The sequence below is a fragment of the Antedon bifida genome, chromosome 11 (assembly GCF_963402885.1).
Source record: "Antedon bifida chromosome 11, ecAntBifi1.1, whole genome shotgun sequence".
Taxonomy (NCBI): Eukaryota; Metazoa; Echinodermata; class Crinoidea; order Comatulida; family Antedonidae; genus Antedon; species Antedon bifida.
Window position 1 is genome coordinate 2,079,737 of NC_136236.1, and position 24,592 is coordinate 2,104,328.

The 24,592-nt window shown below is 32.6% G+C and overlaps 3 protein-coding genes and 1 long non-coding RNA gene across 4 annotated transcripts; 3 read left to right on the top strand and 1 right to left on the bottom strand.

Moving 5' to 3' along the window:
• LOC144855521 (uncharacterized) lies at nt 1–9,820 on the top strand. Its single transcript, XM_078713408.1, has 4 exons — nt 1–282; nt 6,588–7,082; nt 7,562–7,737; nt 8,176–9,820. Exons 1-4 carry the CDS (start codon nt 162–164, stop codon nt 8,461–8,463), a joined length of 1,080 nt encoding a protein of 359 aa, XP_078569534.1. The 5' UTR covers nt 1–161; the 3' UTR covers nt 8,464–9,820.
• Nucleotides 9,821–12,089: 2,269 nt separating this feature from the next.
• LOC144856027 (uncharacterized) lies at nt 12,090–18,663 on the top strand. The gene is made up of 3 exons (XR_013614897.1): nt 12,090–12,128; nt 13,900–13,966; nt 18,620–18,663. It is a non-coding gene; the product is annotated as an uncharacterized LOC144856027 (long non-coding RNA).
• Nucleotides 14,174–22,816, bottom strand: LOC144856022 (ATP-binding cassette sub-family D member 2-like). Its single transcript, XM_078713998.1, has 10 exons — nt 21,743–22,816; nt 21,264–21,444; nt 21,019–21,140; nt 20,697–20,859; nt 19,745–19,842; nt 19,021–19,166; nt 18,524–18,669; nt 16,250–16,334; nt 15,849–15,974; nt 14,174–15,048 (listed from the first exon to the last, which is right to left on the bottom strand). The coding sequence occupies exons 1-10, from the start codon at nt 22,727–22,729 to the stop codon at nt 14,805–14,807; spliced, it is 2,298 nt and encodes a 765-aa protein (XP_078570124.1). The 5' UTR covers nt 22,730–22,816; the 3' UTR covers nt 14,174–14,804.
• A 97-nt stretch (nt 22,817–22,913) lies between these two features.
• On the top strand, nt 22,914–24,572 carry LOC144856026 (EKC/KEOPS complex subunit TPRKB-like). Its single transcript, XM_078714001.1, has 4 exons — nt 22,914–23,070; nt 23,423–23,545; nt 23,816–23,989; nt 24,267–24,572. The coding sequence occupies exons 1-4, from the start codon at nt 22,924–22,926 to the stop codon at nt 24,351–24,353; spliced, it is 531 nt and encodes a 176-aa protein (XP_078570127.1). The 5' UTR covers nt 22,914–22,923; the 3' UTR covers nt 24,354–24,572.
• Nucleotides 24,573–24,592: the final 20 nt, after the last annotated feature.

The window sequence follows — 24,592 nt, forward strand, 5'->3', positions numbered from 1 at the left end:
ACTGAAGACTGTTTGGTTATAAAATCGTTTTTTCTCGGACCTATTATTTATCCAAGAATTTATTGAGTGTTTTGTTAACGCAATCAAGGTTAACATTTTTGGAACTATAAGCCTATACTGGATATTTTATGGATTTTAGAAATTAACTGTTTGTGTTAGAAATGGATATAACGTGGAAGTTAGGTTTCGTTTGCTTGTTTATGTGTTTATCTGTGCATGGGTGTAATCCTTCACAGAGATTGAAGATCCACCCACAGACACAATACTGTGATGGGCAATTTGGTAAGTTATGTTTACTTTAAGTATGTAAATTTCAAATTGTAGATACATTTAATTACTCACGAGTCTAAGGAAGAAGAAGAAGAATTAAATATAAGTAGTATAGCATCATGCTTAACCTAAAATCCCGGTTATTAAAACAAAATCCGGAGATTTGAACCCTTCTCGCGCGGATTACGAGCAATTATGGTGTCGTGCTACTGTGCCACATTTTTAATACTATAAGGTGTCGTAAAGTGTAGCATGTTGACATAAAAGTAATTAAGTAAAAACGTATCAATTTAAACAACTGCAATGTTAAAAAGAAGAATTATTGGAAAATCACAGTTTGGTTAGTAAAACCTGAATATTATGTAGAAGGTATTACTGTAGTATATAAAGAAGAATAAAACGGAATACCCTTTTATCTCCCAATGGAATTAAAGTAGTTAGTCTTTTGAACAATAACAATATTGAGATAACAACGCTTGTTTGGGAGCAGGTTTTGTGAATTACCGATACTCCTTAAAAAAAAAAGAAGAATTATTGGAAAATCACAGTTTGGTTAGTAAAACCTGAATATATGTAGAAGGTATTACTGTAGTATAAAGAAGAATAAAACGGAATACCTTTTTATCTCTCAATGGAGTCTTTTGAACAATAACAATATTGAGATAACAACGCTTGTTTGGGAGCAGGTTTTGTGAATTACCGATACTCCTCCTTTAAACCAGAGTATGATATCTAAATGATGACCTCCGAATTGGCCAAAGGACCATCAGTTAGAAAGGTATTACGTAATAAATGTATTCCTCGTTATAAAAGATTATTTTATTATAAACATTTGAAGCACTCTTTCCTGGCCTTATTTTGAAGTGGATTTAAACTTCCTTACTTTTAAGTATATACTTAAGTATCTATTATCAATATCAAACTTTTGTAACTAATTATTCCCTTGTTACCAAACCAATGAAATGGTTTTATTTTTATTTTATTTTTTTTCAATTTTACGAACGAACTAATTTGATCAATGTACTTTCACACGGTGGTGCCACTTGGCAAATACTTGTATTCCTATAGCGATTGTTAGGGTTAATCAAAAACTCGTTAAACTTTGGAATGCAACTAAACTCCTTTGATTGCTACCGCCAATGAAGATGCGTTCAAACAAGTCCTAACGCAAATATTTGTGGTCCCAAAACGCTGAAATTGAGCTTGTCTGCTGGAGTCTGTACCGACCGAAAGTATAGGTTGCATATGCATTCCTACGCGATTCTAGTATCGTTGTATTAAGTTGCTGTTTCGTATTCATGATATTCGTGATGAAATCCCTATTTACTATAGTACTTTCTCAAAACATGCTTTGGTCTCACCATCAGGTGAAACTTAACCCATATTAAGAGATATAAATAAATAACCACCAGGATTTTGGCTCAACTTTAATAAGTAAAGTTATATTCAGGCATATTAGACGAGGAGTTTTGATAAACATGATCAACTTGGGAAACAATAATTTGCTAGTTGTTAATGGTTATGCAATGAAGTAAACGGTTATAGTTAAAACAGTTATTTAATATTTTTATTTATTTCATATCATGCATCAGACCTTGGGCAAACACATGTGGTCAGTCTATGCCCAAATGGAAACAGTTTTTTGGGATACAAAGAGGGTTACTTTAGAGTGTTTTGACGCACTATGAATCTATTGAAACGAGCATTTCACCCATATTGAAACTCTTAATTTTAAAATGCCTATATACAAAATAAATCTACGAGGGTAAAAAGAGCGATTTGATATTGGAGGAATGTTTTCCTCGCCACCTGTCGTCGATGTGAATCAGTCTTTGTAGATTTAGTGTTGCTGATGATTGAATACGATACGCCAGAACATCTTTAATGAGTTTTTGTCCCTAATAAACACCTTTATTTATAAGTCAAGGGTGACTTAAGACCTCTTTAAAAGTTGTGTGGTTTCAATTGAAAGGGTAATTTCTTTTACCATCAGTTTGAAGGTAAATTGAAATGCGCAAGAGCGTGTCGTATAAAGCCACCGCATTTTCTATAATTTATAAAACAGATTATTCACGTCCATCATCTCAGTATACACGGAATGATTGAGCAGTGATCATACGCGTTTTTAATTGGTCAATTTACGGTGCGCGTAAGCTACGTCATTCTTGCGTTGTGTCATAGTGTGAATTGAGCTTTACGTCACATTTTCCATCCATGCGTCACTCATGTTTGTTTAAAAACGAGTTAAAGAGATTCATTAGTTTTATAAGAGTCATCGTATCATTAATCAAAATGAAATGTATTTTGATTTAGTTAATAGTAACAACTGAATTCACTAATGATCAGACACTTGACATTAAAGCTTACATTGCGTTTATTTTCCTATACTTTAATCTGCTTTCATAATTCCATTAACCTTTATTAACAAAACAACAAAATAATTGTTGTTATTTTGTCTTTTTTTTTAAGTTCGCAACTGTCACAATTATTATAGCCTACCAAACAAAACTTCTTCGTAAGTAAGTTATTATAGGCCTATGGATTTTATATTAATTCATGTACTTTGATTCGGTTTTTGCTTATTTTGTTCTTTGATTTTTTGTTATAAATGTAATGGTAGGTAGTGACACTATATCTGTATTCCTTTGTTTATTACACTTAATTCGTACTTCTCCCTGTAATGTGAACTTACAACAAACTTCACTATTTAAACAGTATTCAAAATGACAAACAATCCGAGACCTAACATCGTTACCTACCAGGTTGTTAGCAGTTGCAAACGGTAATTAAGTTATTATGGCATGATGGCTTATTGAGTCCAATATAATGTTAGTTCTGCCCTGCTGTTACTCGGTCTCACATTGCCAAAAAGCCTCTGAACATGTGGCGTGCTGAACCACGGACAAAAAATCAAATCACTTTTCACTTCTAAAAGTGCAACTGGCGTACGGAACGCCGAATTAATAAATTTGTAAAATATTCTATAGACGATCGTTAAATATTATGTACCATTGCACGCCATGTGACCCACAATCGTCTAATCAAATGACATATTTGCCACGAGCAACATGCGTCAACAATGTTCTCCAATGCACGGTGTAAACATTTTACGATACAAATTCGAGATTCGAGCCGTGTGTTTAAAAGAGGCATTAAACTGCTTATACTCAAAATTAGTCGTGTTTATCATGTCTTTAATATTCAATTATCAATGCAGATATGATTTCCCTTATCATCTGTGATCTAAATCGATATTTGGCGTACCATAGTCTGTATACTCAACTCTGGTGGTCTATAACGCGTTTAATATGACGTGACATGACGTGTGTCATTCAGATGTACACCCGCAAATAGTTTTATTACGTCCCTGTGATTTAGACCTATGTCAGTAACTAACTTCATTACGCCTTTTTAGTTCGGGATCTGAACAATATGAAACCTTTATTGGTAAACACTAAATTATGTTAAGATCGCATAATGTTACAACTAAGTCTCTATCGTGGGTGGTTTTCAGTAACATTAGTAAATAAAACGTTTTAATGTAAATCAATGGGTTATATTACCAACCCACCTTCAGTTGATGATTTACGGACCAGCTAACTTTATCAACAATGTCGATACCAACATAGAAATTGTTCTTAACTGTGTATATTGTTTTATACAATCGTCTACCATACAAAACACAACCAACCTTGGTTGAGCAAAAATATAACTTGCATAGTCATCTTAATAAAGGAAAAGAAGATAATGTATAATATTATGGTTTTAAAATAACAGTGACGTCACTATGTGTACGTACAAAGTAGTGCCGATGTCATCAACGTTTGTACGCGCGCGTACCGTCAATGCATGTAATTCTTTGTGGCGTAAACGTGTCGCGCGCGTGAAATTTGTAGTCTTTTAACTATTTTAAAACTAATTCGTTAGATGCATCTTCCCTTCTAGATATTTACTTAGTTTTTAATGCCTGTTCAATCGATAACAATCGATGTACATGATGTTTCACGTCACAAAATAATAACATCATTAGTACGGCTATTCACCTACTGATCCCATAGAATAAGTGCTTCCTTACACCTAATGACCAGAACGTTCGCACTTCCCTTGGCGAGAACAACATAACTTGGTGGAATTCTCCCGTTTTGCATGAAATACTAACAATAAAATGTTACTGTCTGCCTCTATGATTTAACACTATTTATTTACGATTGATGTCATCGTACTCAACACGTCAATGGCTAAATCGCCTTTGAATGTTTTAACCGCGCTCGTCTTCCGAGAAGATCTGGTGCCGCTCGCGTCAATCGACATTTTTTATCTTCTGAAATTTAACTTTTTACTTTCTTTTTTTCTTTTGTTGTTTGTATACAGTGTTGCCCTGAATCACTTTTATATATAAATATTATCATTTTTTCATTCCGAAACTATCAATATTAATTTGCAGATGTTGGGTGTCAAACTTGGTCGGGTCAGTAGGCCACCTATGTGTTAATGGAATTGGATTAGCTCCGAGTTATGATATGTGATATACTGTTAGAGAAAAACATGTTTTCCATTGCTCAACGTTACGATACAATTGGCCTACGTACATACATACTGTACAAAAGTGGTCTTATTTTAAACATTATATTATGATGGCTAATTTGTCAGTTAACGCAAAGTGTGTTGATTGCTTCAACAATTCTCGTGTCTTGTGACTTTTGAAGAGATATTATGCTATATTTCAAGTAATGGCTCCAAATGTATATTAGTAATACGCCTATGACTGTATTATCTGAGGTGGTAATACAGTACAATAGTTATAAGAAGTTTCACATTCTCTATATTCTTTATCACAGTTCACAGTAGAAACTTTTTTTTTCGAAATTGTTAAGGAATTTTATAATCATTGAATAAACAATAAAACAAACTTTCTCTTCAATACATATAGTCATCGATTCAACCTATGCTCTCTGTTGTTGACTGATGTTGAACAAAATGTGTGCCTTTCTAGATCTTTATCACAATTCACACTTTTCATTTTTTTCGACGGTTGGGTAAATATGGAAAGTATTACGCAATTTTAGAATCATTGAGTATATAAACTTAAAAAAAAACTTTCTCTTCAGTACACTATACACGTACAGTCACCGATACAATCCGTTGACGGATAGTGAACAAATGTGTGTATGTCTGTTACTTATTTCCTCCACACAAGTACTGCATTCTATTCACGTGAAAGAAGGCCAATTGGTATATTTTATTACATCGAGCATTTTCAATATAAGTTTAAATTAATTCGGTGAGTTTGATAAAGCACAGAGTGTCAACTCATTTTCTTGTAATAACTTTGATACTACAAATGCGAGGTGTTATTTCCTTTCATAACGTGTTTAAGCAATACATTTAACAACTTTAAATTTCTGTCGGAAATATTAAACGAATATATTTGCTTGTTGTATACCAATACAAAAAGGAATACAACACACATCAACAAGTCAAACAAACAAATTTAATTAAGCAAAATACAAGTTAGCATTATAGTTATAGAAGGTATAACCAAATTAAATTAAAACTAATTATATTAGGGCCTAACCGAACTGTGATACACTTTCAATTTCAATATATTCTCAGATAGTTGTCGCGAGGTGTCGAAATATCGACCTCAAGTTTACACAACAATTATTCTTAATACTGAATCATAACTGTATTATATACAATATTGTGTTATTAATCGATTTGAGGTTAAGTGTGAATAGTGTGGACGTGTTTGTCATCGCCTGCGCACCTTGCCAATGTATCACACCTCATATCCCCAGTTCTATTCCCAAATCACAGTTTCAACTTTCGTTCACGCGTTCACATAGCCCAAAGGTGCAATATTGTTGTCTCGACTCTACAGATATATATTTTTATTTTTACTTTAAGCAGAATTGTATTGTAAGCATTGGGCGAGTAACGGGTTTAATGCGTACAATAAATGAAAAACATATAAACAAACCGTCTCCAATAATAGCAAAATTGTATTGGTGTTTTTTAGTAATTTTTTTTTTATACTTTAAGCAGAATTGTATTGTAAGCATTGGGTGAGTAACGGGTTTAATGCGTACCATAAATGAACAACAAATAAACACACCGTCTCCAATAAAGTATTATTTATGATCGGTTAGATTTTATTTGGTGTTTGCTAACATTTCAATTTGTTTTAATTTTTTTTCCCCATGCGTACAGAATTTTTTTTTTAGTTTAGGCCTAGGCCTATAAGAAAAACAAGCAATGCAAAACTGTTTTATTATCTATCGTTGAAATTAAATATATTCATTTTTTGTTCTTTACAGTAATACGAGCTAAAATACTAAAGACAACATCATTGTATGACTACATTCTGAGGCACTGCATAGAGAAGGACACACCCACAACATCAGACGACATGTGGGCCAAGTTAGACGAAGCGGGAAACTCATTTTTAGATTCCCGCGCAAAATCATGTCCTCTGAGCAAAAAATACATCAGAAAGTTTCTCGATAATTTCAAAGAGTTTGGTTTTGATGAAAATACCGAACAGGAAACTTTTGAGGAAGACGCCATGTTGAGTTCTGTAATGGCGGCAACAGAAGAAGGTGTTGATGATGATGACAAGGTTGCCAGGGAAAGTAAACTTTTGGATCGCGTTTTTTCCAAATTTGGAAAGTATGGAAAAGAAGGTTCGTCTGTACATTTGGCGCGTATCATATATATCTACAAAGGTGATGAATTACTGACAACCTCTAAGCTGGTAGAAATATTCTCTACAGACTATAACTTGGATGTAAACAGTATCTATGTTTTATCAGGTGAGAATTATTTTTATTTGTGTAGGAATGACTTCACGTCAAATCTTACTAATTACTGAAACAGTACCAAACAAATTTGGGCAGAACCTAGAAACTCGACCAAAAAAATTACTTTATGGATTAATTCATTTTTATTGTCTGAAGAAACTTTCCAAAAGTTTGTAAACAACTATTTATGATAACTCTATTTAATTAACATAATATAATTGTTTGATTATGATATTTTTCTTTTTAATGCTTCCTTGTTCGAAGAAACTTTCCAAAAAGTTTCATCAACGTTCGTAAAAAGAAAAAGATGATAACTTTATTCAAAATAATATAATGTTTGATGAAGATTTTTTTTCTTTTTATTGCTTCATATTAACGAATATTTAGTTCTCATGTACAGTACTTTTTAAAATGAGCGTTAAAACATTTTATACATATCAAGTTATGTTTATAATAACTATTTTATTTATTCTTTAAATTTAATTTTAAAGGTCACATCGACAGTGACAGTGTTCCAGATTCCAAGTATGCAAATGTACTTCGTACCAAGATGTTCGAAGGACGATTAAACGTTCTCAATGAACATTGGGTCGTCAAATATCCGGAGATAACCCGGCAACAATTTAGAGGATTGAAAGGAATTTATTCGAGTAATTGTAATTGCAAAGTAAGTACACTTATACCGCAGCGGTAGAAAAGTACACAAACGTTTTTCTCAAGTTCATCAATTATAAAAAGTATTGCGTGCATGACTTTTGGTTGATAACAGGTAATGCTTCCGCTCTGAAATTATTAATACTGTAATTGATTTTAGGGTGGTCTCACAATATTAGATTAAGTACATACCACCTGTGAATAAAACTTGAAAACAACATATGCAAAAAGATAGGCCTATATCAACAACTTAAAGATCTGTCCACACTATCAAACTTTATGTGACAAAAAATGTTATGTGCTCATATATGGACATGATGATGTCATATCCCTACCATATTTGGGCATATCTCTACCATATTGGGCACATCACACTTTTTTGTCACATTAGTTTGATAGTATAGACAGAACTTAATCGTCAAATCACAAGTTTTATTTACTTGTTTTTCAGGTTAACGAATATGAAGAAAAGAAAGAATATAATCAAAAATCAAAACAGAAGAAAAAGAACAAAAAAAGCAAGAAAAACAAAAACAAGAAATCAAAATTAAGGTTGCTGAAAACATTCAACCAGACTGAGTTTAGCACGCAGTGTGAATGGACGCCATCTCGTAACACGTGCGCGTACTATTTTGGAACTTGCGTCTACAGAGAAATGGAAGGCTGCGTATGGAAACGACCCCGCGCGTTCAAATCGTGTGAAAGGATGTTTGGACGAGTCCAACCGTACGGCCTGTAGGTTGTGGGCATTTTTCCAATATGGTATGTTTGCTGTAAAAAAAAAAGATACACATACACCATTTGATGTAAATAATGAATCAATCTTCTTTTTTTTTCAATGTTTAAATCTAATTTATCCAAGAAACGGTTTATTTATTTAGTAAAGATATTGTGATCGTGGTAGTATGAGGTTCGAATCGAAAAATTAAGACAGTGCATTTACTTAGGAGTTGAAACACATGAAACACTGACCAGGACCACCGGTTTAAGGTCTCATCCCAAATGCAATGCACAATTAAGCTACCTTAACCCTAGACATTTTAAAATTGAATGAAGAAACTATAGGCTTAATTACCTAACCGTGTAAGATCCTGACCTACGTAAATGTGAGTCTTGCCCAGGCTATTACGTCAGCTGTTACGCCATTAACTTTCTCCAGTGGTATTGACGTAATCGTGTGACATCATGGACTCACTGATTATCTTCAGCTGCAGTTGCAACCACATACAGCGACGCCAAATTACAACATATGTAATAATAACAATAATGTTCTCTTAGGTCGAGCGACAAACTGGTATGAAATTAAGATACAACTTATGATAAAATATTTAATTTAAAAAAAGGTGTAAACTCGATTAAGATATTGAGATAGTGAGTACATTCTGCTATGTAGTTCAAACGTCACTATTTACATTATTATTATTAATCAATATCTCCGTGATGTAAATATGAATCGAGGATTCATAATCAGTAATTCAAAGTACAGAGTCATCAACGATTGAACGCGCGCGTAACTTTTGTGTATATCGTGACGTCACTTGCGAATTAGTAGATGACCTGTAATTATGCTAATTATTCTGGATATTGGTGATGAACCTACAATAAATCTACATATATTTTAATCCGTATAAATTAATGAAATGTATAATATTGTAGAGAATGATTGTGAATATTGTTAATAGATTTGTAATCAGATACGATGATTTATCATCATTATACTTAAGTGAATTTAATAATATATCTATATGTATATGTCTGTTGGTAGTTAAAATGTGACCATCTCAGGAGTACCGGTACAGTACGGTATAAGTGGTAGTGAAGGTAGATTTTGACAGTAGCGGTATGCGGCGTCGAAATTGTTCCAAAAGTCATCTTTGCATTTATTAATCTATTCAAAGTGAAGGTAACACATTTAATATGTGGTACCATTTAAAAAAACAAGATGTTACATTGAGAGCATTCCGCTAACGTGTACCAGCGCCGCTGAAGTCAAAATTTACTGTTAAATATTTGAAATATAATTGTAAACTTTGTTGAAAGATATAATATTATGACAAGAATGCAGCGTTGAAATTAAATACGTTAGCGCATCATAATTCTGTCTGTTCATCTTTGTCAGAGAGCCGTCACAAATGTTTTACTACAGGTATTGACAACGAATTAGAAGACGATAATGGTGATGATGATGTATATGGCCCTGTTTCTGTTGCATATCCTTAAAATACGGTATATTTAATACCGTATATTTTCTGTACCACTGTTTCTGCTAGAAGTAGTTTTTAGGTGGTACTGTTAAAATTTTTCTTTTCTTTGTTTTTACCCAAACTGCAGTTCGTGAATTTTAAAGTTATTTCTCAATAATAATCTGCACAGTAGCACAGTTTAAGACTAACTTCGAAATCTCATGATTTGAGAAGGTATGGTATACTTTCACCATATGTCTTAATGAAATTACTAATAATACTAATTATTCCATATTAGCAGACAGTCAGCAGAGGCATCGGCGAATTCCGAACTCTTCAATATATTGTAAGGTAATAATGTTTGCACAATAGATCTTAATGAAGTTACTAATTTATTAATTATTCCATATTATCAGAGGCAGCAACGAATTCTGAACGCTTCAAGATATTGTAAGGTAATGTTTGTACAATAGATCTTAATGAAGTTACTAATGTATTAATTATTACAGAGTATTGATTGATTGACAGGCTTCTTAAGCGATGCCATAAGGTTAAATGTCTTCGGAAGTAAAGTTCCATGTTTGTTGATGTAAGTGTTTAGAAAGATTACTTGTGAAAAGACACCAGAGGCGAATTCTAGTATCCATTTTCAAATGCTTCACACGTTGTTCGTAATGATGATTATTTTAATACAGAATTCCTAAACTGAATAAACATTGCATTTTATAATGGTGGTTGAATTTGTAATAGTACCATAAACATTAACATTATTCTTACAATTTTATTGTATGTGTGACATCTTGAAGTGAAATTATACGAGGTTTCCAAACATATCCAATTTGATTTTTGATTTTACAGTCAGCAAAAAAGGTGACAGGTATAACTTGGATACGCTCTACGTATGCCTACATAGTTTTGTTTTAAGAATGTCCGTGGGGACATAGTTTTAGTTACTAGACACCAAATTATAATGTAATTATTTAAATTTTAAAAGAAACCATCAAAAACGTTGAACTATACGCGAGATAAAAACAATCGTGATAAATTGTGCTGTGCAGATTTTATAGTCAGCAAAAAAATGTGACAGGTACTTGGATACGCCCTACGTATGCCTACACTGTTTTGTTTTAAGAATGATATATCCTAGGGGGACCTATACGCCTAATTACAATGTAGTTGTATAAATTTAAGAAACCACCAAGAAGAAAATATATGCGAAATAACAACAATCGTGATACATTGTGCTGTCAGGTTATCGTACTTTCTCCTTATTGTTGTTTCCGTTTGAAACCAACTTGTACTATTTCTACTCGACCCGATAATTCAATGGCTTTTTCTTACTGGCCGTACCTACCTGAAACGTTGAGTAAACGTGTGCTAACTTAATAGATAGGTATTGGCCATCAGTATGTAAACGTCTAGCTTATATGAATTCTGCAGTTTAAGTTTTACTTCTCAAATGGCTACCTGTCCGTGTACGTTGCATGTGCAGTAGGTAACGGTCAGTATACCATTGAGTTTTGTAAAGTAATTGTATGATATACAACGTTTGCTTTTCACATTTAAGAATGTTAATATTGATATCTTTATTTTTTGTCATATTTTCTTTCACCCAGGTCTTTACTTCCTGTTTGTTTGATATTTCAAATGACTCAAATGTTAATTTTTTAACCATGCATCTTATTTTTACCCATCTTATTGCTATATCCAGCCCTGTACTGAATATTATATCACCAATGACTCAAAAACGTTTAATAAGACAGGCGCCTGCTACTATGCTTCCGTGGTGTTGATATATACAGTATAAGTTGATGAAAAACAGATTGTTGGCGTGGAGAAGTCATACTCTTACTGAGTACCATTGACGATTAGGATTATTATGAACTAGTTTAGCTAGGCCCTAGATTATTTCCATCAATATGGTAATCGTAACATATTAGCGCAACATATTATCAAAGTTAAACGCAACAATGAACCGGTCGTACTTTCAACTACATTTATACGCGCACGGAAAAGTGTTTACTTTGTTTGCAAGTTATTGTAATATGCATAATCATATTCATAATGTTTGAACTATTGACCAATCAGAAACAACCGTCCATCCATCATGCACCGCGCGGCGGCAGCCCGCCCCCACATGAAAATCAGACGATACACGAGGTGTACGCGCGCTACGATTCAAAAAGAAGTGGAAGAAATTTTTTTATAAAGTTTTAACTTAGTAAGTATGCCTTTTTGTTATACATTTACTAATTATTACTTGTCTAACTTATGATGAGAAATATTTGATTTACTTCTATAGCGTCAGGCATACGTAAATGTTGATATAATCTATTCAATTTCTGGTCTATTTATGTATGGACCTAGGGCCTAGGCCTTAGCCTAGACTTAGTCCATCCGAAGAATACTTACGTACGCGCGAGTACGTTTTAGAGGCGCGAGTGAGCAAGGAACAAGGCACAGACTTAGGCCTAGATCTTAAGCAAACTTTATCGTTTCAAATATAACGAAAACTCACTGAATTAATGTTATCACAACAGTAGACATTTTTAGAAGAAAATAATAAGACTTCTGAGAAATGCAATTAGGCCTACGTAATTGCTTTTTAGTATTAAAATAATGTCTTCTCAGACAACACATAAACTAAAACAATGCAACAAATTAATAATTACTGTATATATTTTATTCAACCAAATTACATGCAGTCAGAACATTGTAGTCAAATTATATATACTTTAAACAAGAGATTTGCATTGTTAATAATTATATTAATTAATTGTTGTTACTGTATCATTGAGAAATACATTACAAAAGAACAGGTGAACAGGGAGGTATAACAATTATGTTTATACCTCTCTGATTTGAATCTGACATTCTCACCACATCATGTATTCAAGTAATTTTGTATTGCACACATATTAAACAAGTTTATCCCACAGGATGTACTAGTATTATAGTTATTAATTAGGCCTAGAAGTTTATTTAAATTTTAACTCAACAAAATAACTTTACTAATTATCAAACTAAATGCTGCAAATAGCATGTAGCAATTACATATTTCTGTAGTGTGAACAGAGGCAATTTGTAAATTGCAAGGTTGAATCAATAATAATATAATAATAATACTATTCCATTAACTACTATAAAATAATTTAATGTAATCAATACATAAACATTAATTAAATAAAATTAATTTTGAATCTTTTTGATTAAAATGAGTTGGCATATAATAAACTATAATTAATCAGGAGAGTGAAATTATAATCTTCCAAAGATTGAAACTACACTCATCCATGATTGTATAGATTAAAATCATCATCATCATCATCAAGTATTGCAAATACAATTTTTAAAAGCACAATAATTTTTACAAAATAAAATAATTTTGGTCTGAAATAAATAAGAAAGTTGTTGACAGTTCCATATATTATTCTAATTATAATTCCACCATTCCTGATGGCAAAGCAATTCTTAGTAATGTGAACACACAGTTGTGGCTTGGTGGTTATGATGCTTGGCTACCACTCAAGGGTCCTGGGTTCAAGTCCCGTCACATGTCAGGATCTAAGAACAAAATTACAACTCCACTCCCAAAGACTTGTAATAAGACTTTGTTCATATAGAGCATCTTGTGTATATGTTTATCGTGTAAACCTCTGAGGGTCCCTAATGATCAGCAATTGCTGGATGGATCACCCTCATTAAATATGGTAAAAAAAAAATATGGTGTCTCTAAAATAGTGACCCAATACTTATGCAATAATAATCCAACAAATCAAAGGTGGATGGAACAGTGGACCAGCCAGAGAAAATAAGACATCAGATTAAGGGCATCATATTAAGTTCAGCACTTAATTTCACCACTTTTGCCCTTGATACCCACATTTCAAAATCCTGGACCCGCCACTGCATGCAAGTCGTTACACAAATGAAACATTATTACTTTTGATTGAATACCACCAACGTGGGTGTGTCCTGTTGTTATTTTTCAGGAAAGGACTAACTGTGGATTTGAAAATGAAGTCAAGGTCACCGAATGTTACAACAGACATCCATGGCGTAAGTCCAACTTTTTAAAACTAACTATTTTGATTGCATCTGACATGTTTTCTTTAGATCACCTTGGCCTGATAATATTTAACATTTATAGTTTTAAAAATAATGAGTAATCAATTTCTTTATCATTAACTTTTATATTAATGACACCTTTGTTAAGAATTTAGTTTTTATGTTTACAATACAACAAAAAAGACTTAATTTTCTATGTGCTTTCATACTTCAGTACAATATTTACAGTTTAAATTTATAACAATATAGATGAAATTTCAACATTTTTTTTTAAGTTAGCAGAATAAATGTTGAATAAAAAGTACTGTACAACTAGTAAATCCATCATTTCGGCAATAATATTTGTGCAAACACCCTTAGGGTGTCCGGACATATAGAAACGTGTAGGCTTCTGACCTACATAAAAAAGTTGACCCTCTAGCCCTGATTACTACACCATTCAATGGTCACTACACAATGCCTGGAAACCCAGGAATTTCCCTCTGGGGCAAACAACCTGTGAAGTTATGTACCATGGCTAGTATCAATATTTACACTTTCAACCACTGATATTTTGTTGAAAGGTATGATAGCTAAAAACAATTACTTTTTGACCATAGGAGTGCAATATTAAACATTTTGGCAGTGACTGTACTGTACTTGTTTGTAGCTGGTGATATTGGTTGACCCAAACAATTTGACACATTCCTAACATTTGTACATTTTATTATTTAATTTTTTAGGAAATATTTTGTCTTTTTGTTAATTATATAACATACAATTGGATGGCAATAATAGAATATGACACAATCAATACCACATCCACATTTTGAAACGTGAAATTCTTGTTTTAAGCTTCTTCTAACTCTGAAAATGATGGTTGCAGGTCGTTCACCTCTTTAGTCTTTAGTACTGAATCCTCACCTAAGATCCTACACAACTCATTTAAGCGTTGCTGCATCCGTGGTATACCAGCTAGTTGCACCTCTAATTTTTGTTTCTCTTCGTTCAGGCCTAGTCTTGTAGCGGTATCAAGCTGTTCTACCCTCCATCCTCCCTCCCCATCAAATTGCAGCAAGTGAGTGTGAAATTTCCTACATGAATAAAAGAATATTTGCAGTAAAAGAGTAAGTTCCTATTTAGGACAATAGTTAGGGCTTTAAATTGAACATGCATAACTGCATTTTGTGCATACGTTAACAATGAATTTGTGGAAAATTGTTTTTGTAAAATGTCTCAAGACTTGTCCTAAAACTTAACCAAAATTATCTTAATCTTGTTTTCATGCTCATCAATCATTCAATCTACCAATCCATAATAATCAATCCCTATGGATCCATATCACACATTTTATATTCAATAACATACTAGCTTCCATATTTAGAATGTACCACACAGATCAAGAAAAGTGATGATTCGACAAGACCATTTCCCAAGAGAATAAATTTATGTACAATTTTAAACAAGCATATATCAATGTAAACTTAGTCACTGACAAGTTCATGACAATATAATATTTTTAACGCCCGTTTAGCAAGTATTAAGTTGGCAACTTAATAATATATAATGAATTGTCGTATTTTGTTGGTCAATTCTAAAGATAGGTCTAGTTTATTTTAGAAGCGGGATTTGATAGATATATTACCATCATTCACTGTCTACAAATAAACACATTTGTCAGGAATTTTTTGACTTATTTGTTGTACAGAGAGATGAAGAATACAATTACAGGTTAGAGAGACCCTACAAATGTTTCACTTGTAATTGTCTGGTATGTTTTATTTTATTAAACAAGAAAGATATAACTTATTTATAAAAATGACTTAATTTTATTTTATTTAGCAATACAATGAAAAAGTTGAACAAGTACAAGTACTTAAAACATTCTACCTACCAGAGTGATGGCCTGTGAGTGATGGTAAGCATAATGATACCAATGTCCTTTGCGGCCTGAAATATTTTACCCTCAACATCAATGCTAACAGCGCTTGTACACTCATCAAGCAATGCTACCTTTGGCCTAGAAAATAAAGAAAAATAAAATAAATAAATATAAATAATAAAGGAAATTAATACATTTATGTACACAAGTAAAGGAAAGTAAGGTAAAAAAGTAGGACAGAGTATTAATAATGGTTTTACTATTAGCCTACAATAAACACTAGGCCTAAGTTTGTCTCAACTTTTATATTAACATCTAGTAGGCTTCTAATTTATTTCTATTTAATTTTATGAATAAAATTCAATAAAAAGGAATAATAGTCAATAAAAATGAATTAAAAGAAAAACAATTACTTTTGATAAAACAGCCTAGCCATTCCCATTCTTTGTTTTTCCCCTCCAGATAAAACGTCTTTCCAGTCACGTACTGCCTCCCAGCCTACAGTTATAAAAGAATACATAACTTTAGCCTATGTACAAACACATGCATTGTATATGAATCAAAGAACTGCATAGGCAGGGTAGATAGACAAAATCACATGCATTGTGTAGCTTTGCACTCAAACGCTGGCCTCCCATTAAATCAACTATCAAATTAGTTGAAATGAAATAATTTAAATACAATACATGTTTACATTATATATAATAAAACATAATAAAGGATAAAATGAAAAAGACATTAAAAAAACAGCTAGTTAGGGTATCTATAATTAGGATAACCCTCACCCTAATTAAAACCAGCCCATTGATACATTTTAATCTGCATCCTATCAAATAGATATCAAAATGATAATCTAATTAATATATTGATGACCAATATCATTAAGGTAAAGTACTCAGGGAAATAATACAGAAAATTAGAATTGATAAGATACTGAGTATGACCTTGGATTGGGAACAATTTTCCTGTCGCTTCCACTTTGTGACCCTGACCAGGAAGATGGAAATAAGTTACAGATGTGGATGACAAATATATCGGGTCATTAACATTAGAAATATTGTGAAAATATTAGAAATTTATTTTATAAATTTATTTATAATTTTACATATGCTGTACAGTAACACAGTCTTATCTCATTCATCATGAATAAAATTGTTAAACTTCAATTTATTGAAAAAACAACTTTATATACAAACTAGTATCTATCAGTCACTACATGGAGTATACTCCATGGTCACTATCATTAACATTATAAATATTGTGAAAATATTATACATTTATATTATAAATTCTGTTTATAGTTTTACACATAACACAAAATGATCTCTTTCATCATGAATAAAATTGTTAAAGTTTATTAAAATAAAAAACAACTTTATATTACCATGGAGGAAAAAAATAATTTTAATTGAATTTTTTCCTCCATGATATTACAAACTAGTATCTATCGTTTATTATTTAAACTACATTATTTGTACTCTACATATACTTTTGCCTCAATAAAGAAATAAAAGTATTTTAAACGAAATAAAAACTAGTGCAAAAAGAAAGAAGACAAAAATCTGGCCGTTTAAAACCTGTTTTCATTGACATAGCCTCTGTTTAATTCTAGGGCATCTGTTTCCTATTTATTATCTTTTTTTTTATGATGATTAACATTTAAAACAATATTTTGATATTAAATGTGTTGAGTGAGTACCATACCCCTCTTTTTGTCCAATTTATTTTCCCATGCTTCTAATGTATGAATAACATATTTAATAATACATTAATAGTTTGAACATTTTTATTTGAACTTTTAAAAGCTGTCTAAAACTTCAGAAATTTATACTGACATTAAGGAACTTGGCTAGCCCCTGCAGACAGCTTTACAAAACATATGGGATGTTTCAGATCTGAAAACTATTAAAATTGAATTGACTTGTTATGAAATAAGCCATTAAAACTTAATTTAAATGAAGGTGGTCTTAAACTGCCATGTAAAGTTATTAACACTAAATGACTTATAAGCCTGTGCTTAGTTTTGTATCCTTGTTATATGTCATCAACCTATAAAATAACAACAGCGCACTGATCTGTATGTCCTTTACCAAAGACACTACATTTATTTCAAGTTACTCTGAAGCATACATACAGAAGTTGTGCCGTTCTTAAACCAATAATCTGATAAGTAAGAGTATTGGACAACCATGGACAATTCCTAGTACTTTACATTGAAATCTGCATGCTAACAATTTATGTTAAGACCACAATTATTAAGCTTAATACTTTGCAATGTGTAACTATTGTAAGTGAGTAGGTGTTTTCCGGTGTACATCTATTCAAGGCCCACCCCACAGACTTGACCTTAGTGCCTACTTGACACTTAGTGGCATAAAAGTAGAGTAGGGATTTCCATAGTTTTTTTTGGTCTAGTCTTCGATGTTGTCAACTCTACATCAAGAATAGCTCTGTCTACACTATCAAATTAGTTTGACAAAAAAAGTGTGATGTGCCCAAATATGGTAGTAATAAGTTCAAATATGGTAGTGATATGACATCATCATGTCCATATATGGGAACATCACATTTTTATGTCACATAAATTGTGATAGTGTAGATAGGGGTAAGAGGGTTGACACAGTCTTTAATTGATCCAAATCATTATGGTATAAAAACAAATAAGGTTTAACAAATTTAAAGTTTACCTCCTTCTCTGGCTACGATATGTTGCAGATGAACCAATGATAAGATAGCATATAAGTCTTTGTATGTAACTTTCTTGTTTTCCATATCTTCCACAGTGTCTGGATATATTACCTGGTCAGCTAGCGTACCCAGTGACATATATGGTCTGCAGAAGTCACAGGTAAAAAAAACTATGTATTCATTTTCATTTCATATTAATTTGGTTCAAGGATTTGGCATGAAACACACTAGTGCTGTTTGACCGTACCACATTGAGCATGAAAATATCTGTTGTCCAGTCAGACCATAGAGATATTTATCTCTATGGTCAAACAATGGATTATATAAAGCCCCGGCTAGAGCATTATCAAAAGAGCAAACAGATTGAAGAAACAAGTTTGAGACTAGAGTGGGAAATAAATCATCTTTTTTAATACTCAATTAATGTTAATAATACATACAGTACAGTACTTTTTCCCTAAAGAGATTGGATGGTTGCAATGCAAGTTTAACTAACCTTTGTGGAATGAAAAGCATGTGCTTAGGGCTAGGCCTGGTCAATTTACCCACATAAACAGGCCAAAGCTCACATAGCATTCGGAACAGAGAACTTTTTCCACATCCATTTGGCCCAGTAATTAACAAATGCATGCCTTCCTCTACCTGACATAAAAAGACAATTCATCAGTCAAACAACTCTTGAAAAAGTTGGCAAACACATAGATAATTAAATTCATATTTTAACTTGAAAAACATCAGTCAGACATTCTCAAGGGACACAATGACAGGAGCTCATACAATTGATTAATAAATCTGCCATTTCAAACTCATGTCCTAAAGTTTTTATGGGCTGAACTCTGACCTAAAGAAAAATTCAATTTAGAATCTATCCCCATCCCTTCAAGATCATAAACAGTCGAGACACAGAGATTGTGACGGTCTAAGATTACAGGAGAAAAATGAGTGATTTAATGGCCATTTTTGCTTCATCTGTGTCAGATGGTATTCAATAGCAATACTACATTGATTATTCAACTTGAGCCACTATTTGATTGGATGGTTCACATCATGTGTTCTCTTTTGGTCCATCTAGCAAAGAACTCGAAATATGGCCCAACATTTGGAATTTCCAATTGCACAAAAAATCTGTATCATCATTGTGTATTTTTTTTAAATATTTTTTCCGATACTGTACATTGGCCCCCTTTTTTTATAAGGTTAACATGACAATCAGCCCCTACCTTAAATGTCAGATTTGACACGACTACATCCCGATTGGGTGTGATGATTGACAGTTTCTCAACCTCTATTATTGACATGTCAGTGTTGAGCACCTCACCTGTAACACATCATATCAAACTTATTAATCATGACATTTAGTAATTAACACCTTCATATTTTAATTAATTTTATTCCACATTTTTAAAAAAAGGAATTCATATGATAAACATCTGTGAGAATGCCATACTTGTGAATTGCTGATACTTGTATACATCAAGTTATTTTGCATAGTGCAACAGAAATTGAGTAAAAACTGATGAAATTTCAAAATAAATGTTAATGATATTTTGGAGCTGTCTATAAACCACGCCCTTCCACATACTACCATCGTCATCATATCTTTTATTAATAATTTTATAACATGTTTGCTTTATTTTCTATCTAGATAAATATTTATGGGCTTAAACATATTGTTAATCTTCTCTATAAACTTGTCATTGTTTCAAGAAAAATCTGTAGAAAGTGCAGTTTATGTGGGAGTCTGTGAGAAATATAGAAAGTGCAGTTTTTGTGGGAGTGAGTGAGCAATATTTTTCTTGGTGTGTATTGTAGAATACAATCATCACTTGCTGGAGAACTGAGCAGTAAGGAACTTGGTCAATTAAAAGATGGAAAATGATTTGTAAGATTTTGTCAAAATATAGTGAAATATTTAGACAGAAGTCAGAATATTCTTGTTTCTATAATTGCATGAAGGAAATGAGTTCAATAAATTAAAGACATACACTTCCCGTCTACTATGATACAATTATCACCTGCCAGACTAATGATGTCATACTTGGCCAAGCCTTAGAAAAACATTGGGCAACACCCTAGAACTGCCCTTGTGCTGTCAGGGGGACACCTTGGGTTGCAAATATAGAGATATATATTAACCATTTTTTGTCTGTTTAGTTTAGTATAAAAACTAACCTTTTATTTCCAATGGACCTTCTATTTTGCCTAATGATGCATGTTCCAACATTGACTTAGTGGCACCTGTCACACTCGTTCTGACGTATGTACCCTCGGACATATCATTGAATACGGTCAACATGTCCGAAACTCTCGCTGTGTACCCTGCCAGTTCAGTAACCTTGAGAAATTAATAATTTTGTTAAACCTTGTTTTGTATAAAAATCAGTATTTAACTAATATTGATAACCATCGTACAGTAGGTAGTCTATGGTATTGTGGCAGGAAAGTAGGATTTGAACCCAGTACTCAACAAGCTAAAGTGCATGTACAAATGTACCTCTTTGTATGATGATAGAATTCTTTCAACTGCATCAGCTGTCGATAGCAACAGTCCCTTAGCAACAGTAAACGCTTCTGTTCTTAAGCTGATCTCTTCAGAACCTGTTATTTCTTCACCATCTGCAAAATAATAGATTTAAAATGTTTAAAATTTAAAAATAGTGCGTACTATTCCACGCCATGTGACCCACAATTGTCCAATCAAATTTATTTAAATGTTATATAATCAATATTATTACATACCTGGCATGTCTGGGGCTGTAGCAGTGATAATAGGAATAGCAACCATTACCAGACCAGTAGCACTCCACACATACTTCATTAGAAACTGTTCCAACATGACATACCAAAGACGTTTACTAAATATTAAACGCATTTGAGATGCCAAAGAATTAAATGCTTTTCTTAGTTGGCTGTGTTCAATCTGAATAAAACAATAATTATTTGTCTTTCATAAAGTTAGTTAAAATGTTTAATTAGAAGTGTTTACTGTTAATCAATGAAACTTGTAATAATCAGGAATTGTAATTTTTTTTTTCATTTCTTTATTCGAATTCAAAACAATATAACATTAAAAACAGTACAGGAACTGATATATTTTTACCTTTTACAGTACAAAAACACTCTTGCCATACAGATACAGATAGTATGAGGATAATCATCATATTAATCAGGTTATTGCAATGTAAATTTATAAATATAAAAACATTGATAATGCTAACCTCATGACCACCATAGAATGCAATCTCTTCAGCATTCGTGATAACACGAGAATGAATAAACCGCAGATGGCCTTTGCGATGAGCTTCCTCAGAAACAAGTCGACCAAATTTCGGGGATGCCATTCGCAGGATTTGAGCAGTGGCTATCAGGTTAGTAACGCCAAGGATACGAGACATACTGGTATGTGCATTGCCTTCCTCCGCCATTCGCATCAAAGCTCCCGACATCAAAATAACATCCAATATCGGTTTGGTTAGATGCGAATAAAGATGCGCCACGGATTGGCAGAACATCGTCACATCCTCTGTTAAATTTTGATCAGCATTTACAAGACGGCTATCTAAATTACTAACGCGATAGTACGTCTGATTTTTAAAGTACATTTTATAAGAATGCGCAACAAGTCGTGCACGAAATGCCAAACTTAAATGATTTTCTAAAAACCGTATTGAACTGTTTATAAAGGTCGCGGGAACGGCCAATAGAAGCCATTTTATAAGGCTGACAGCGAACTCTGTTACATTTGTTTTTACGATAGATTTGACAATGGTTCCATCTAAATTAGCAACGTAAATAGAGAGAAATGTTCTTGTAACCAGGGCAGCAGTATGAAGTACTAAAATACCAAATTCTTTGGTCCACACTCCGGGAATAATAATTCTTAATAATTTTAATAAACGTGAATAAAATAACCGTCCAACAGTTGTTGAAGATATATACCTATTTCCTGTAATTTTACTCTCAGCATTCGATTCATTTTCTGTATCTTTAACACCCTTTTCTTCGGATTTTTTGCCTAGGCCTCCTACAGTAGTCTTTGTTTTCGAAGTGTCCGCGGAGAAAATGTATTTGCTGAGGCTGCCCAAGTCTTCTCTGTTTCGATATCGCTGAACACCGAAGCCTACAGCCAGTGCAATTGCTACTCCTCCAGCTAATTTAGGATTATTTATATGCTTTTTAAACACAGAATTTAACATTCGAGACATTATTTTTAATTTCAGACACAGCTTAGTTTAAATAATTGATAAATACGAATTTATTACGACATTTTTCGTTGACCTTGTGTATCGTGTAGGCTACCACCTACTCGTCTCGCGGAAAAAGTAATAAATATAGAGGGCGCTAAACAATAATAAAGATTCACGCCATCTATCGGCTGGTTCTCGCACACATAACAAACATGGAGTTTGTGAAGCATTTCGAGGTACAAACATTTGCTGATTCTATGGTTTCCTTGGCATTATTTGGAAATGTTGAAAATGCAGAAGAAGTAAAGAAACATATTGGTAGTGGTAATATTGACGCTGCAATTTTATCTCCAGATTTGGTGAGTTTTTATCGGCCTTTTTGATAAGCTAGCTAAGCCCATGCCCGTCCGCAATAACAGAAAACATGTCACAGTCCAGAGGGTAAAAACTGCCCACGTCGGGTGATGAATCAGGCGATTAGCAGTGCTAGGCTTAACTTACTTTGTAAATGTTTAATAATTCAATAATAATAACTGACAACAATTATTTAAACTTGACAGCACTTAAGTCATGACATGTGTAATTTATTTTAGTTTTTAAACTTTTTTTTAACTCAGTAAATATGAATGACTGGTGGTGGTGGTGGTGGGATGGGGTAGTGTTGTTAAACCATGAATGGAGAAACATTTGTTTTTATTTTTTTCTCTCAAGGTGGCAGATTCATTTCAAGTATTAGTGGCTACGAACAAAGCAATTTACAATCAAAAGAATGGCAAGTTAAAAACAAGATCAGTAAATTCTGAGATATTGTACAACATTTCACCAAGTAAAAATGTATGTATAAGCATGGAGGAAATAGGTATAAGTGGCTAACTAAAGCTCTGTCCACACTATCAAACTAGTTTGACAAAAAAAGTATGCCAAAATATGGTAGTGATATACTTAAATATTGTAGTGATATGACATCATGTCCATATATGGGCACCACATCCCATTTTTGTTCACATAAAGTTTGATAGTGTAGACAGAGCTTTAAAGTGATACAGTGAATTACAAAACATGATGAATATAACCACATTACATCTAATACTTTTTTTGTTTCAGATTGGTGAATCCTTCAAACTATTCAGCTTTCAAAATAATGCCAAGTATCTTCTAGTAGTTGTATTAGATGATAAAGAAAATGAAAAACTAGGCATTTTGAAAACAAGGATTGTTGGTGACTTAATTTCTCTTGAAAACCTTGCAAATATTTCCGATACTGACAGAATTAAAAAGGTAAGACTAGTAACTACTGTATTATTAAAATAAAATATGAATTCTATGAATGAAAAGGGAAAAAAAATCTAAAACCACCCAAGAAGACTGGAATAAATAGTAGTATACAATTATTATCCTCTTGTAAGCTTTTGGACTTAAAGAGTAGTTTTAGACCTGAACATAGAATCCTGGGAATTTAGCAAGAACTTTAACCACCAAGATACATTGCCACAAGTTGTAATTGCACAATACAAATCCAATTCAACAAATAGCTTTTGATTTTCATTTATTGCAGATTTACAAGATCCAAGAGGAAGAGTTACAATGTAGTACTTTAGTTGATTCTATAGTGTCAAGAATTGCAACAAAGGAAGTGACATAACATTCATCCACCATCATTCTAAACTTTTTAAACCTAATTATGTTGGTTGGTCAGATTTAAATTTAAATAAAAAATGCTTTTGTTTAAATACCAACATCGATAATTAAAATGACTATTAGAACATAAAATATAAAGTGTACATCATATGACATTTCCAAACAGTGAATATAACTATTAAGTTTTAAGTTTATTTATTTACCAAACATTAGTTGATCATAAACTGTAATGTACTTTTATAT